The sequence below is a fragment of the Pan troglodytes genome, chromosome 10 (genome assembly GCF_028858775.2).
Source record: "Pan troglodytes isolate AG18354 chromosome 10, NHGRI_mPanTro3-v2.0_pri, whole genome shotgun sequence".
NCBI lineage: Eukaryota > Metazoa > Chordata > Mammalia > Primates > Hominidae > Pan > Pan troglodytes.
In genome coordinates, this window is record NC_072408.2 from 127,579,388 (window position 1) to 127,596,927 (window position 17,540).

The window sequence follows — 17,540 nt, forward strand, 5'->3', positions numbered from 1 at the left end:
GAAATTCAATCTCCAATGGCAAAGGCTCAAACACAAAAGCTAGAAGCTCACGTGGTGGCTACACTCCAGCAGCTCCAGGTGGGCAGAGTGAAAGGTGGCAGTAGCAGGCTGACAGGTGGTCCGCCTGGAGAGAGGCTCTCTGGTGAGACAGAGCAACTGGTGTCGGGATCCCGGGGCTGGATCGCTTGTCTTCAGACATTTGGTTGAATGCAGTGACCATCGTGCTGTCCCTCTCTGTCTCTGTCCTGTGGACACCCACTTCCTGTCTCCCATTCCTCACAAGCGCAGGCCTGCTGCCCACTGCCTGGCGGCTTCCCCACTCCCAGTCTCTCAAGTCTTGCTTCCTCTGCCTAACTGGTTCCCATTCCTGTCATCTTTGGATCTGGTGAGAATCCCAGGACTCCACGGGGGCTGGAGACAGCTCGTGGGCTTAGCTATTTTCAAACCTTCAGAGCCTCTGTTCGCCTGCAGACAGGTGGCATGTTTTACAGGTTCTACTCAACAGGAAGAAGATGTCTTGGAACTTAAGAGAAAAACTGGTTAGGCAGACTCCAAATGAAAGGAACCAGAAGCGAAGCGGAGTCTGCCGCATGAATTCTTAAGAACTCAGGTTATCTAGGAAATCTACCGCACGCTAAAGTGCTCCTCCGTAAGTGCTGCAGAGTTAGAATCTTCACAGCCTCCCTGCAGGATGTTTGTATCAAGCACCTGCTAACCACTGGCCCCGTGCGGTAAGACTTCCGAAACCTGTAGTGACGAAAGATCATTGCGCTTGGGGCTGTAGGCTTTCGCTTGTCTTCAGACATTTGGTTGAATGCAGGCCTGTGCCCACCAGGAGCACTGGGCTTCTCCTACGCCAACTTGCTTCTCAGCCTTCTCTTCGTTGGCACATCCCGTCCAGTGATACAGGATCCCCAGCCCAAGCCTCTGCTATTTACAGCAAGGCCCAGAGTTACGGAGAGAAGGCTGTGGATTCTACTCTTGAACGCACTGTGGCATCCCTGCGTGACCTTGTGTGGGAATGGCTGCCACACCCCCTCCCCACAAGCCAAGCATGCTAAAGCGAGCCCTGCACAGACCGCAGGAGTGGGGGTTCAGGATGTCTGGTTTTGTTCACTGGGGGGCCCAGTGCCTCAAGCTTCACTGAAACATGACTGATTGCCTCTAACGGACAGGAAAGGGCTCTGGATTTCAAGGGAAAGGCTGAGGAGGAAACAGATGATGGCTGGAGCGGGAAGAATTTTGTGATGGGAGAGGCTCCGCACATGAGACAGTTGGAATCTGAACCTGCAGAAATTTGAGTTTAGAGTTTTGCAGATAGAAAGCAACCTATACATTGCAGGGAATAGGAATAATTTCTGGATTAAAAAGTCTTACCTGGTTTATCCCTTCCAGAAAGAGGAAGATGCTTGAGTTGGATGACTCGATCTGCAGTGCTTCAGCTGACACGTGTTAGCAGCCATTGTTCTAGAAATGATTTCACTGTTGGAAACTGCTGAAGAAATGTGATTCGGTGAAGTGGGGGAGGCTGTCCTGGCCACTGTGCACTGAAGACCAGAAAGAGACCGAGATGGCTTCCTTCTGAGCCTGTACCGCTGACACAGCTCTGTAGAGAAGGGGGTTGTATAAATGATGTCCCTAAGGCATGTACTCCCATGTATAGACACGAGTGCTGCATTCCCAGGCTCTGACGTAAACGCTAGGCTTTACAAAACAGAAACGTACACACAACATGGGATCTGGTGAGCAGTAACGTGAGAGCTGCTAAGCAGACACAGCAGGTTCTATTTTTAACACTTGATTGGCAAAATGGAACTCCCTTCCCCTCCACCCTCACAGAGAACGAGTACTTTTGTTTTTCTTGTGGGTGACCTAACTTACCTGTTTACCCAAGGCCTGTGAGCCTGCTACAAAAGTAATTCAGACAGTAGCTTAGTCCCAAGCCACCGAACCGTTCCTATGCGGGGAGCTGTCACTGTCACATTCAGAAAGCGTATGCACTGTAATAACAGCAATGGAACACACTAGGCTTTGGACAGACTTTACTGTCATATCTTCATTAGCTCAAACTAGAAAAAAGAGTTATTAAAAAGCGGGAGTTCTAGTAACACACAGTCTGTCTCTTTGTGAGGAAAAAGGACTTCAGATCAGTGAGGAAGGAATCTGCTGAAATTTCATGAACATGCCATGCCTAATGCAGCAGACTTCCTAGAAAACCCCTAAACCATGGTATTTGAGAAAACAGAATAAGAGGCAGACCTAAGTGTATCAGGCAGCGGGGAGCAAACGAGCACTGGAAGGGAAGTCTAATGTGTGCTTTAACTGCAGCCCACCCACTCAACCCTCCGAGACGAGTAGAGTATTTGCTGTTTCTCTGCCAAAGTTTTAAGGGAGTGTTTTAAGGGCTTTGAAGATTAGCAACTGGAATCCAGGGTGCATTCACAACCCTGTGTGGGTATTTCCCCCCAAAACCTGCACAGAAGTGAGAATGACAAAATAACGACGTTCCTTCTGTCTGGAATTTAATTTTCTTATGAAAACAAAGACAGAAAAATTAAAATGACCCACTGCCAGGATAACATTTTTTTTTTTTTTTTTTTGAGATGGAGTCTCACCCTGTCGCCCAGACTTGAGTGCAGTGGCGCAATGTCTGCTCACTGCAACCTCCGCCTTCCAGGTTCAAGCGATTCTTCTGCCTCAGCCTCCCAAATAGCTGGGATTACAGGCACCTGCCACCATGCCCAGCTAATTTTTGTCTTTTTAGTACAGACGGGGTTTCACCATGTTGGCCAGGCTGGTCTCGAGCTCCCAACCTTGTGATCCACCTGCCTCGGCCTCCCAAAGTGCTGGGATTACAGGCATGAAGGATAACGTTATTTCTACCCATCACTGGCACTTGCCCTTAATCCTATTTCTACCCATCACTGGCACTTGCCCTTAATCCGAGTCATTTTGGAGCCCCCCTCCCTGTCTCTGGGCCTGCTTAATTAGCTATATGCATCCTCGAGGGCTGAGAAGGAAGGAAGGGAGAGTCCGCAAGTGGATTTTTAGTCTTCACCCAATGCAGAGGCAGTTTTGAGTTCTGTGGACAGCAGAAGCTTCAGTTCTTTGATGTATCTATGACTGGGCCAGAGCTGCAGGTGACCAGGTCTGGGGACAGACAGAGTCTTCCCATCAGTCTTCCAGAACAGGGAGGAGATGGCTGGGAGCTCTGTTTGGTACCAACAACCAAAGTGAAGATTATGTGACAAAGGCTACAAAGGAGTCATTTATTAAAAACAAAACCCTAGAAACCCCTCAGCAGGAATTGATGACAACAACAGAGGAATCCAACACCCTGACTGCTTCAGACTCTGTTGGCAACAGGATGGGTGCCCCCTGTGAGCTCGATCCACCGTGACTTCAAGCCGCAGTGACACAGCACACTAGTTCATTACACAGGTCAAGACAGAGGCAGCCACTGGGGCGGGGACCCTTGGGGAGAGGCTGGAACTCAGGGCCCTTCTCCAGCCTTTGTTGTCAGGCATCCTCATGCCAACCGCAGGCTTCTCTTTGCCTCTGAACAATGGGCACCTTCTTACCAGGCAGGGGCTGCTTAGGTAAAGGTCAGCAGACCTAACACTAGTTACTCCCAGAAATCTGGGCTTGCAGCAGAGACCACAGCACAGGGCCAGGCTCTCAGGACAGAGCAGCTGGTTCTTTCCCCAGTTACTGGAATTTAGGGCCCATCTCAGAGGGGCATTTGACATGTGTCCCCAACACCCGGTTGTCACCACAGGTAAACCAAGACTATAATCACAACAGCAAGGACAGGATTGTGTTGCTTTTTTCCTTTTTTTTTTTCTTAAAGGAGTGAGGGCATGGAAAATATACAGCACACCAATGAAACAAAATGTCAAAAAAAAATACAAAAAAATAGAAAATAGAAAAATGTATTTACAAGTAGTACATTACTATGATGAGAAAGCACAAAGACACCTGCTGCTATAATACATGCATTGGCTCGAGAAGAAACTACGGAACACCCTGCGAGGGAGAAGCCTAGAAAAGAAAGAAAGGGCCAAAAGGTTTGAACTCTTCATCCCTAATTTGCTACACTGATCAAAACCAAGTAAGGGCTCCTGAAGTCCATGAGTCTATCATCAATCAGCACAAATGCTATATACTGGTTTGTAACTGCGGGGTCAGTCGTGAAGGGGAAGGACAGCAGCTTATCCATATACAAGGAAGCCACAGTAAACTGCTCGACATGCTCAAAACGACAGCAAGCCCCTGTCAGCTACACAGCGTGATCTTAGCAGGATTTCATTTTTGTTTATTCATATATATCTATGTGTGTGTTTATATATATATATGTACGTATGTATAAAAACCGTGCCCTTGTTCACTGCCAACACAACATCTGGGTGGACATGAACTCATTACAACAAATTCTTATGTGGATGTTGTAAGAAGTCACTCAATGTCTGTGGATTTAATAAGTCACTTCACACCACAGAAAATATTTAATAAATCCAAAAAAAGGAAAGAAGAATATAACGACAGAAGAGCTTCTGTCTCAGTTCTCTGAAACTGAGTCCCCCATAGGAAACTGGTCCCAAAGTTCTCGAGGGGTCATTGAAGAAACTTCGGTTTGCTAATTTTTTTCATCCTTTTAGTGTTCAAAAGTTCTAGAAAGACTCCTCGCTGTTTTCAGTTTTTAAACAGTCAAATCTCCATCTCCCCCACAAGGTAACAGTCTGGTGCAGATCCATAAAAACGTGGGAGGAAGGCGCGCTGGGGAGAGGCCTGTCCCTCTTGGAAGGGGCCCCACCTCTACATCCGCAGGAAGAGAAGGAACCAAACAGGGCTCCAGCACCTCTCTCCTGCAAACGAGCTCCCTTTAAATGCCAAATCCAGTCACACGGCAGTTCCTTAAACACAGGTACATTTCTGAGTACCAGGCCAGCTCTAAGAGGAAACAAACCATGAGTTGAGAGAAAAGGACTATGACGGCCATCTGGTCACTTTCCACGTGATCCATCATACTTCCAGGAATCGGGAGCTGCTGGACTTGGAGTGGAAAGGCTCAGACCACATCCGCCGGAGGTCGCCCTGGGAAACAAGGGACTTTCTAAGTTACAGATTTAAACATGAGGCACACACAGCTGTCTGATTCTTTAAAAAAAAAAAAAAAATTTGTTTTCCAGATATGAAGTCTTCCTATATATTGGCCAGGCTGGTCTCAAACTCCTGGGCTCGGGCAATTCTCCTGCCTCGACCTTCCAAAGTGCTAGGATTACAGGCATGAGCTGCTGCGCTTGGCCCCTTTCTGATATTTTTTTTTTTGAGATGGGTTCTCACTCTGTCACCTAGGCTGGAATGAGTGCAGTGGCGAGATCTCAGCTCACTGCAACCTCCGACTCCTGGGTTCAAGCGATTCTCTTGCCTCAGCTTCCTGAGTAGCTGGGATTACAGGCACTCACCACCCCATGCCCAGTTCATTTTTGTGTTTTTAGTAGAGACAGGGTTTCACCATATTGGCCAGGCTGGTCCTGAACTCTTGACCCGCCTGCCTCAGCCCTCCCAAGGTGCTGGGGTTACAGGCGTGAGCCACCATGCGCCCTGCCCCCTTTCTGATGCTTGATCTGAGATCAGATTGCTTCTGTGGGAAATCAAAGAGCATTTAAATCTTACCCATTCAAAAATAACCCACTATTTTTAGGAGGACTCCCTAGAAGGGGTGCTTTTAGGCTCCCTGAGCAAGAAAGGGCTTTTATCAACTCTCTAGAGGTAGTGAGTCAAGTGAGCTGGGCAAGTAAGTTGACCTCTGTATCTGCTTCCTCATCTGTAAAACGGGGCTGAGAATAGATATCTGGGAAATAATGTGCTCTTGAACTCTGGTTTTATCATATGCTGCCTCAACACTATTCAATCTTAATTATTCCCAAACTTTAACGTAGTGTTAAGCTGTTAGGTGGCAGGAGGGCACTGCTTTGAACAGAAGCAGGAAGTACCCTCAGCTGGGCTCTGGGGCTTTCAATTAGTTATTCCTCGACCAGGTGGTGTAGTGGTCTAGCTCATCAGCATTTTCTGTCAGTGGCTGCACGAATCTGGAAGTGTTTGCTAACGCCAGGGTAGCGCGCGCGCGCGCGCGCGCACACACACACACACACACACACACACACACACACAGTCGAGATCACAAGCTCACTCAGGGGCTTAAGCAGAATCACCTCCAGCGAGGAGAGTGCAAACCGAGGCACAGGCCAATCCAAGTTATTGCTTTCACAGGTTTATAACTGCTGCTCTCACCTTTAAATAGGCCATCGTGAGGAGTGGCAATAAAGTAAATGGCACCAAATAGAGAAGGGCGGGCTGGGCGGCCCGGTGAATGCGAGACGCCACAGTAGCAGTGAGCAGGCCTGTGAGGAGAGAGAGGCATCTGTGAGACACGAGAGGGAACCCGTGTCACCTGGCTGCTGCTGGGCAAAGTCCTGCAACTGTACAGATCTAATGTGCCGTCGTCCATTCTATGGTTGGGGTGTGAAATGCCCAGCTTGGGCAGTTGAAGAAATGTGGATCAGCACAGCTTTAAAAAACACCTACAACTCCAAGGACACATGACTGACCCAAGTCTCACTCCTTGCTCAGGTTCCTGGGTTCAAACCCTCCCTCCAGCTCCGAGTGTGCCTCTGTCTCCTGTGATGCTGGACTTGGGAGGCAGAAGACCTGGGTTCAAGTTCCAACTCTGCTACTCACAATAGCTAACATAAATGTAGTTCAGACCTTCCACCTCTCCGAGCCTCAGCTTGCTCATCTGTCTAATGGGGATAATGCCACTTGCCTTGCCCCTCTGAGTTTGTGGACTGAAATGAACCCATGTGAATGAACTGCTGTGGGACGAGGACAGTGCTGGGGTTGAGGAGGAGGTACGGAGTGCAAAAGCTCCTTTCCAGTCACTGTGCGGGAGCAGTTGCATGTGCGGGCAGGTTACTGCTTTTCCCAGCCCCATCACAATCATCTCCTGTCTGCCTACACATGAGCTGGCTACAAAACTTGGCCTAGGTCAGAGTGGCAGAAATGTAGAACTAATGAATGTAAGTAAGTATCTATTGAATAAAGTAGGAAATAAACACGACAGTCATTCAACTCTAGAGGAAGATTTAAGCACAGACTAATCCACTGCACTGTGTGCTGTGTGTCCTTGGCTTTGAGGACTGACATGCTTTTCCTACAACGTTCTTCAGATACACAGCTGGAGAGGGAACTGGCCTATCCAGTACACAAAACACTTAGCATCTCACGGGCCAGGCTGTCTATTACAGCACCCAGAATTCCTGCTCTCCTTCCATCCAGTAACTGTAGCTAGAAGACCTGATTTAATTCCAAAGGTTGGAGGACAGCCAGAGCGAGGATCATCTGCAGTCTCTCTGGTTCTCTTACCTACAAAGTATCCGATGAGGGTGCAGTGAAAGTAGGAGACCTTCTGCATGCGCCCGGAGATGTTGGCAGGTCCAGGGGCCCCACAGGAGTCCCCACTGGCTTGTTTTTTGTAGTTGTCATAGCGAAGGACAAAGCATAGTAGGAGACCAGGCATAACGATGTCTCCGATGCCCAACATGGAGAAGTGGCTGCCAGTGGAGCTGGAATGCAGTTTCACAGGTTAGTGACGTCACACTCTACAATCCAGTTTCTATTCCTTTTGTGCAAAGTTTGTTAGCTTTTTAAGGAGTCAAAGAGCTTATCTGCATGGTAGATGGAAATCTCTTCTGATGGAACATTAGTTTTAAGAGTGTAGAGAGAAAAAGCTGCAACAGTACTGGCACTAGAGGTCTCCACCTGGCCCCCCGTGTTTCAGGAGAGCCCCTTGGAAGTGACTGCTGAAGTGATTTGCATAAGTGCTGCTTCCTCTAGAAATGTCAAACAATTCATCATTTGTGACACATTCACTGTTGAGACTTCAAATAAGCACCTGGCTACTATTACAGGTGGAAGATTAAAGCAGCACATTCATTCTGCCAAGATTATATTACCAGGAGTTGTATAATTCTACCATTAGAACTGATTTTTATAAATATCTTACAAGTTAAAAGGATCGAGATTCTCCTAACTCCAGCCAACTCTAAACAGTGGAAACAGCAGTAAGGCATGGCTGTTTGCTGACATTAATCAGTAATAAAAGGCACCGCCTGGATCACTTAGTGATCCTTCTTGGCAAGCCAAGAATCTCATCCTCATTTCCTCTTCTGCAGCATGGAGATAATGGCCCCAGGTTGGGATCAGAATGCTGATGACATAAGAGACTGATCAAGGCCGGGAACAGATAGGCACAGGAAGACAGTGTGGTCCTGTCATAGCATGAGGTCTTACCTTGGGAAGACCAGTTTTCCAGGCAGAGACAGGCGAGGAACATCACGCCCAACATTGGGCCCCAGGTGGAGCTTCCGGGATAGAACGTCAAGGGGATTGTCAGCCGGCTGAGTGGCCACCTTCACCATGACGTTGCTATTGAAGATGTAGGCTGAGAAAAATACCTGCCGAGTTGGAGAGATGCCTTTAACAGAGGGAGTTGGAAGCAACCTGCTTTCAGCATCAGCCCTCCTTGCTCTTAAGAGCAGAGTCTCAGAATGCTGTGACTGCAATGCTTTCGTTGACTGTATGATTTGAGAAAATCTTTGCTCTTCCTGTGTACTTGCCAATTTCTGCACTCTCCACACCCAGAGATTACTCCCTGACAGGGTGGCCCCCACTGCAGCGAATCTTGTCAGCCTGTTACCTCTTCTATCCTAGGAGTCATACACACACACTACCTACTGTACAACTTTTCAGCAAACAAAAGGATCGGACTGCACACCCATGATACAGTTAAGGACTGGAGAGAGAGTGATCAGCAGCCGGGCAAGCCCGACTTTGGACACTTCTAGTTAATAGTTTTCAGGCGTGAATGCTTCACTTCAACACAAAGAAGGGGAGGGGCTCCAAGGACATAAACGCTTACCCAAAAGACATCATAGATGAGAAGCCCTGAGAGAAGCAGGCAGGAGACCTTGAGGCTCGGCAGGCGGACAAAGGCGATCATGGCGACACAGAGGCCCATGGCCAGTGCTGGGGAGGAGACAGGGTACAGCAGTCAGTGTGGACTCCAGGCTCATCCTCTTTCCACAAGCTATGCCCCTTCACAGAGTTTGCAATTCCCTCAAAAATCAGGCAGCCCTAAGCTCCAGCTTCAGAAACTTACATGCAACTGGTGCAAAGCACCCACTTCTTCAGCCTGTTTGGACTTGTGGAATTTGGGGTGATTGCTTTCCTCCTCCTAGACATAGTGCTCGGCTGTTGGAGACCCAGGAAACCAGTCCAAGACCTCCAAGCTCTCTTTTCCTGCCTTCCCTCCAATGTTGTGGATGTGTTGTCCTTGCTCCCTGCTTTAAAGTGAACTCACACCCTAGATAGCACCCCCTTTCATTCACTGGAGGCATCATCCCAGCAATTCATTAACTGCATTATAGAAAACTAGAGAATACAGTAAAGCAAAATAAAAAAATTACATTCCCACTTTTCAGAGATTACCACTGTTCAATATCTTCCTAGAATTTTGTTTTTCTTTTTGGAGATGGAGTCTCGCTGTATCACCCAGGCTGGAGTGCAGTGGCACAATCTCGACTCACTGCAACCTCTGTCTCCTGAGTTCAAATGATTCTCCTGCCTCAACCTCCCGAGTAGCTGGGATTACAGGCACCCACCACTACGCCCAGCTAATTTTTGTGTTTTTAGTAGAGATGGGGTTTCACCATGTTGGCCAGGCTGGTCTCGAATTCTTGACCTCAGGTGATCCACCTGCCTTGGCCTCCCAAAGTGTTGGGATTACAGGCATGAGCCACTGCACCCAGCCAAGAATTTTTTACATACTTTTTTTTTTAATCTAATGAGATCACACAATCTGTTCCCCCCCTCCACCAAAGCCAACAACCCCCAGTTTCCACTTGGGTGAATTTTCACCTCATTTAATCAAATTTCTCTATAGACCCCAAAACATCTTTTGCAGATGGTTTGTCTGTGCTGGTTTCCAATCTGGCATAGTCCACCCCACCACTTTTATTTTTTTTGAGACAGGGTCTTGCTCTGTCGCCCAGGCTGGAGTGCAGTCATGCGATCTTGGCTCACTTCAGCCTCTGCCTCCTGGGCTCAAGCAATACTCAGCCTCCTTAGTAGCTGGGACCACCGGCATGTGCCACCACACCTGGCTAATTTTTGTATTTTTTGTAGAGATGAGGTCTTGCTATGTGGCCCAGGCTGATCTCAAGCAATCCTCTCACCCTGTTCTCCCAAAGTGCTGGGATTACAGGTGTGAGCCACCATGCCCCAGCCTAAAGTCCTTTTTTTAATGACTTGCTGAAACTGGAGTCATCTGGATTTTTCTGTGCTTCTCTATTGCAGTGGTTGGCTTTTCCTCTATCCCATATATTTCCCATAAATTAGATGTTATCATTTGAGTGCTCGATCACTTCCAGCAGGGCTTTCATCCCTGCTACTCCACTGACACTGCTCCTGGGGGCTTGCCAAGGATCCCCTCATAGCTACACACAGTAATCGACCTGTCCTCCTCTTACCCAACCTTTAGGCAGCAACCCGCCCAGCTAATGGCTCCCTCCTTCTCCCTTGATTCTCAGGACAATGTGCTCTCCTGTTCCTCCCCACTCACTGGCCTTTTCAGGCTTCTCTGTAGCTCCTCCTCAATTCCCAGAACTCCATGGGCCTTTCCTCAGATCTTTTCCTCTCTCAGTGATCTCGTCCAATCTCAAGGCTCTTGACAGTGTCTTATATGTCATCAACTCACACATTTTAATTTCCAGCCTGAATCTCTTCTTGGAGCTCCAGACTCATACATCCTGTGGCCTAAGAGAAATATATACTTGGCTGTCTAGTTGGCCTCTTAAATCTAACATGTCCAAACTCAGCTCTTAACAGTGCAGTCTTCTGTCTCCAAGCATTTACTCTTTGCTTCCAATTGTGCAGACGGAAATCTGTGATGTCGTTTTTGACCCGTCTCTCTTTTACACCCTGCCTGGCTTAAGCCGCCATCCTCTCCTGGCGTGCATTGCTGCAATGACCTCCTCCCTGGCCTCTCTGCCTCCAACTTAACCCCTAACAAGTCTCTTCTTCACAGGGCAGACCGAAGCAGCTTCTTAAACCCTAAGGCAGGTTTTATGGGGCCCCTAGCTCAAAACTCTTAAACAACTTCCCACAGAGTAAAAGCCACAGCCTTCATACTGGCTGACAAGGTCCTGCTGTGACGGTGACCCTTCAGGTCACCTCCTGCTACTTCCTGTGCCAGCCACAGCAGCCTCCTCACTCTGCCCCCCATGCCGCCGCTTCAGTGCTCTGCATTTACTGTGCCCTCTGCCTGAACAATCTCCTCGCAGAACCCAACTGGCTCCGCTCCTCGTCTTTCACAGTTCTTCACGCAAGTACTAGCTTCTCGATGACAGGTGGACTTTCCTGCAATTATATTTAAGATTATACTTCCTGCCCTTGTCTTATTTTTCATTTCTCAACATCTGATATACAAAATTTCTTCTTCTTTTTAAACATTCTCACTGCCCTCAACTCCAGTGAAGGTTCCCCGAGAGCATGGCTCAGTGCTCACCCTTGTAGTCTAGGCCAGGGCCTGGCAGGTGCAGGGCCTCTCCCCTCCTTCAGCTCTCTTCCTCCACTGTTCTGCAAACACAGGTTTGATGAGGACACAGAGCTGTTGAGGAACTCTTCATGGGGTCTTGTGGTGGGATGAATGTCCAACTCCCTGGCCAGGGAGGGCACTCTCCACTGTACAGCCCAAGCCCTCAACACGCATTCCTGTGGCTGTTTTCTAGACAGTTCAACACAATTTCCCGCTCTCCACATATACTGTGTTCTTTTCACGCTCTACCCAGAAGGTCCTGCCCCCGGCTCCTTCATCTGGAAAATCCATCCTCATTCTGAAAGAGCCAGGTCAGGAGTCCTTTCTCAGAGTCTTTCCTGATCCAACCAGTCAGTTGCTGCTGCTTTTTTTTTGTTTGTTTTTTTGAGACGGAGTTTTGCTCGTTGCCCAGGCTGCAGTACAATGGTGCAATCTCAGCTTACTGCAGCTTCCACCTCCTGGGTTCAAGTGATTCTCCTGCTTCAGCCTCCCGAGTAGCTGGGATTACAGGCATCCATCACCACACCCAGCTAATTTTTGCATTTTTAGTAGAGACAGGGTTTCACCATGTTGGTCAGGCTGGTCTCAAACTCCTGACCTCAGGTGATCCACCCACCCTGGCCTCCCAAAGTGCTGGGATTACAGGCATGAGCCACCGCGCCCGGCCCAGTTGCTTCTTCTATGTGATGTGCCATAGAACGCTGAATGTCTCTCAACTCACTCGTCCATTCTATGACCGTGTGAATATTTACATACTGGTAAGTTTATTCCCTGTGCTAGCTGACCACGTGCTCCTGGGAAACAGAAACCATGTCTGATTCTTTCTGTGGATCCCTAGCACTTGACAGAGTAGACATTCAATAAATACTTGCTGAATGAATGCAAAACTGTGTTCTATTAACTTCAAATTTCAAATTATTCTAAGGAAAGTAAAAAGCCATATGAACAGATATATTTTTCATAGAACTGGTGGTAAATTGTCAATATATGTAATAAAGTGGATAAATACAGCAGCTTGGCAGACCCTGGACACATCAACTAAATTACTATTTCATGGGTTCCTACTGTGTGCACGGTGCTAATATAAACACAGAGGAGAAAAAGCTGCCTCATCCCTACAACTCAGAGGAGTTGGAAAGACAGTATTCAACCTAGGAAGAGCAAAATATATATCTTCATCTCCACTATCATCACTGTTATCAAGTGCTCACTGAGTTACAGGGTGAGCTGCAGTGTGAGTTCTGGAGAGATGTGGTCAAGATCTAATTCCTGAGTTTATAATCATATAGGATGTTTATTTATACTAAGGTCTCCTTTAATTTTTAAATAAATTCATACAACCAACCTGGTAAAATGTATACAAATGCATGTCATTTGAAATGAACCTAATGAAATGTATTAGTCAGTGAGGCTTGACAAAGCTCAGAGCATTCAGAGCTGCAAAGGGATGACTGAAACATGATATTTAGGACACTGAGAGATGTACCCAGAACCCCTGCTCTGATCAATTCACACGCATATTTGAAAGGACAGGACCTCCCATGATCATCATCTTTAGGAAACAAAGATTTGGTTGTGTCATGAGTCAATAACCAGGACATTACCAGGGAGCAGCTCATCTGGCTGGAGGAACAACAGTGGTCAGCAGCAGGTGGGAAGCCCATCGGGCCAGAGCACAGGTGAGACACAGGTTTGTGTATAGATACTGGCCAGGGTGATCTGTTCATGGACTTACAGGTGAATACATGGAATGCAAGGCATCAAGGGCACGAAGAAAGTAACAGAAGGCCTAGGATGGACAGATGGGAGACAGGAGTCTGCGGGGAGTGACGGTCAGAGGACTGAATGATGCAGCTCACCAGTAACCAAAAGCGGGGCAGGGAAACAGACTGAACAGAGAAGCAAGAGGCCAGGCTCCTCGGGGTAAGTTTATTCGCCTCTGTGACACATGTAGACGACCTGTCCCTTCCTGACCTTTTCTTTTTGGAGATGGAGTCTTGCTCTGTCGCCCAGGCTGAGTGCAGTGGCACAAGCTTGGCTCACTGCAACCTGTGCCTCCCGGGTTCAAGTGACTCTCAAGTGACTACCGGTGCCCGCCACCATGCCCAACTAATTTTTGCATTTTTAGTAGAGATGGGGTTTCACCATATTGGTCAGGCTGGTCTTGAACTACTAACTTCAGGTGATCCACCTGCCTCAGCCTCCCGAAGTGCTGGGATTACAGGCATGGGCTGCCGCGTCTGGCCCTTGCTGAACTTTTCTACTCAATTTGCCATAGAATCACTTCATCCTAACTGCGCAGGAGCCTTGAAAGGTCACAAGGTCTAAGCATCCACCTGCTGCTTTGTCATTCATCTCATGCTAATCCTCCTCCACCTGCGTCTAAACTAAACATGGAACAGACTGCTCAGTGACTGGGTTTTCCATGACTCCAGACAGTGTCATTCTATCCTAACCTTCCAAATAAGAAAGTCTGGGTTCATCTTCAACACACCACAGCCTCTCATCATACACATGAAATCTGCAGCCATTCTGAGGTGTTATCCTTTACTGTTACTGCAGACCTTGCTTACACCTCCACCCACTTCCTACTTTGCTGTGTCTCCTTTCCCTCCCTCCCTCTTACTCTTTCCCATGTACTGTTCACTGCCACTGTCAAACATCTGTTCACATAATTTCCTGCCTGAAGGTCACCAGGTTCCCTTCTCTATGACGAATCAAGTCTAATTATAAAGTTGCATAAACTCAGGAGGCACAACCTCCACAGAGTGGAGCTGAGCACCATGCTGGCTCTGCCTTGGCATCTGTCTGAACGGGTTCCTATTCCTCAGCCTATCCCTTCTCTCCATCTGCGTTAAGCTGAACACCCTCTTTCCAATTAGACCATCTAGGTCCTCCCCACTCTAGTCTAAGTTCCATGTATGAAGAGGCAGAAGGCATCCTTTTGACTGTCTCAGAGAAGGCTCTTAGAGGCATGTGGAATAAATACCACTCTGACCCAGCGAATACTGCCACAAGCAATGTCGTATTCCCAGAACATGCTCTCAATCTAGTTTGCCTGCCTTTCATTCTGTCATTCAAGTAACCCTTAAAAAATCTTACCTCCTCCTCAGGGCTTTTCAAGGCTAAAGTGAAGGGAGGTGCTCTCTTTCCCTTGCGGCTTTAGACACTCCTGAGACTCTCTCTTATAGGTTCACGAACACACTTAACTTTTGGTTAAATGTACATTAACCAGAAGTGTTGGGGGAAGTAAATGATTAATCTTAGCCATTTAGCTAGAGTTATTTTCAATTTATCACTGATATCTCTGTATCACATTGTCTTCTACAACCAGTGGGTCAGGGACAAAGACAGTGACACCAAACCGAGCTCAAATGTTCTCTACGAGGATGACATAACCTGTAAGGTTTCTAAGCAGTGCTCACATTCGCGATACAGGCTCTCTAGATATCTATGCCCTGTGTGGAGTCAGCGCACCAAGAGTGTAGCATTTTATTTATTTATTTATTTAGAGGCAGAGTCTCACTCTGTTGCCCAGGTTGGAGTGCAGTGGTGCAATCTCAGCTCACTGCAACCCCTGCCTTCCAGGTTCAAGTGGTTCTCCTGCCTCAGCCTCCCAAGTAGCTGGGACTACAGGTGCATGCCAGCACGCCTTGGTTAATTTTTTTATTTTTAGTAGAGATAGGGTTTCACCATGTTGGCCAGGCTGGTCTCCAACTCCTGACCTCAACTGATCTGCCCACCTTCGCCTCCCAAAGAGTTGGGATTACAGGCGTGAGCCACCGTGCCCGGTTGAGTGTAGCATTTTAAAACAAAATATCAATTGTTAGATTTCTGGCCCTAAACATGTTCTAATCATAGGTTAGTAGCAATTGCTATAAAACGAGGGGACTGAATCAGAAATCTGTCAAGATTCTGTTAGTCCCTGAACTAGGCAGGGGATAGACTGTAAACCAGGTTCTATGATCCTTGATCACTAGGGGTGTGTACTCAATATTCATCAGCTTTTAGCTAACATACCATCACCCATAGGTCCAACTCTTTCAAGTCTTCCCAAATTTGAAAGGTTAATTTGCCAGATGAAACTGAGAGTAGATAAAACAGCCCTAGACTTCAGTTCTGGAAAATCCTGAAGTCCATTCTTAATGTTAATACTTCTTAGTGTAGCCCTGAAAATAATTTATTATCCTGTTTTCACTCTAAATTAACTTCAAAGAACAGACTTCAGTTAAGAAACACTAATTTAAAAAAAAACCCAGCCACCAAATATCACTGCTTACAAGATGATTTCAGATTCTGCAGAGAAGTCTGAAAGATAATATTCACGGCAGAGAGCAAGACACTACAGTGTACTACACAACATGGCTAGAAAGCCAGACTACTGTGACAGCAGAAAACAAGTCAAACACTAGTCTGAGAAACAAACGAAAAGCTCAAAGGCTCTCTTTGAGGAAAAAATTCCATCCTTGGTCACAAGGGCGTTTCAACCAGTGCAAACTGGCAGGAAGAAGAGATCCGTGGATAAGTAATACTGGGAAACTGCAATAATGACAGAAAAATGTGGTAAAATTCTAATTAGGGTTTCGGGGAGCCTCACTGAACACTCAGCAAAACTTTTCAACTATGAAGTGAATTTTCCAATGGAAATGTACTTCTGATGGCCACTGGAGAAAAAAGTTTGTTCTTTATGGCCAATTTTCTATCAACTGTACAGTCTAGAGGAAGGGACTCGCATGGTGAAACAGACCCTTTAGTATGTCTTACAGAGAGGTGCTCACCCCATTCCTCCTTTAGTGAGTCTGATAAACCCATTCCAGACCTGTCTGCAGAAGTACAATGAAGAAAATTCTCCCGACTTGCTCTAAAGTGTACGTTTCCAATGGCTGTGAAAAGAATGTCACCTTCCACCATGCTGAACTTTTTTTTTTTTGGTAACATACTATTAGTAAACAGGCATTTTTTCTGTTCTCTGCAATGCTAAGATAGGACAGAGCTAAGGGTAGAAAGACCACACTGCTTATTGTTTTGAGAAACAGCTCATCTTTTTTGGGTCAGCGGCTTAGTAAGCACTTTAAACCCTCAGCAAAACATGTAAATAGTATCATGTGTGTCTGGACATGTGAATAAAGAGGTTCAAGAAAGGAGAGCCATCAAAAAGTTAGCAGTGGGATTACTGAGAAACTCAGACCACATTGGGGACTGAGACTTCAAGGTAGTTAAAATATCATTTGTCATAATATGGGCTTTGCATCTGCTAGCATTGAAACTAATCATCCTGCTTAGGTGATTACTGCTTTACATTACTTTAAACCAGTAGCACCTGGTGCTTTCATTGTCTCATTCCACATTTGTTTAGGTGGATTTAAGTGTATCATTATGGGGGTGGCCTCTCAATCTGTCATTTAAAGACACCATCATAAAACAGTCTCTCTTAGGAATATGTGGTTCACAGTCATCCAAACAGCCAACTTACATGCACTGAAAAAATCTGGTTTAGATTCTAACCAACTAACTGGAATTTCTAAATAGTTTCTGTTCAGAAGTAACAGCAGGAGAAACATCTGCCTGTTTCCTCATCAGGAAGCCACTGGACTAGGTAAGATTTAAGGGATATACTCATAAAAGAAGCTATGAGATTGTATGAGATTGATTTGGACTAAAATTTATTCTCTGTGCCCCAATAATTATCATGATCAAGATCCCTTAATATTGTATAACACATATTTTTAAAAGATTAGGTTTTACTAAAGTTTTTCAGAATTCCCTATATGCTCTGTTTATACATGCATCACTTCTTCCCTACTTTAAGTTAACAAATCATTGTTTGCAGAATTCAACAAATGCTACTCTCCGGAAAAGTCTAATGCACATAGCTGTCACTTTA

The 17,540-nt window shown here is 46.6% G+C and overlaps 1 protein-coding gene across 5 annotated transcripts in view; it reads right to left on the reverse strand.

The window, feature by feature from the left end:
- Positions 1 to 3,815: 3,815 nt before the first annotated feature.
- The window catches only part of SPPL3 (signal peptide peptidase like 3), a 137,480-nt gene continuing 123,755 nt past the window's right edge, over positions 3,816 to 17,540 (reverse strand). For 3 of the 5 annotated variants that reach the window (XM_063784810.1, XM_054662938.2, XM_063784809.1), the window contains 5 exons: positions 8,981 to 9,087; positions 8,353 to 8,516; positions 7,426 to 7,625; positions 6,295 to 6,404; positions 3,816 to 5,094 (listed from right to left, as the gene is read on the reverse strand). In XM_063784810.1, the coding sequence (XP_063640880.1) occupies positions 5,023 to 5,094; positions 6,295 to 6,404; positions 7,426 to 7,625; positions 8,353 to 8,516; positions 8,981 to 9,087 (653 nt within the window). In that variant the 3' untranslated portion in view covers positions 3,816 to 5,022. 5 annotated transcript variants of the gene reach the window in all.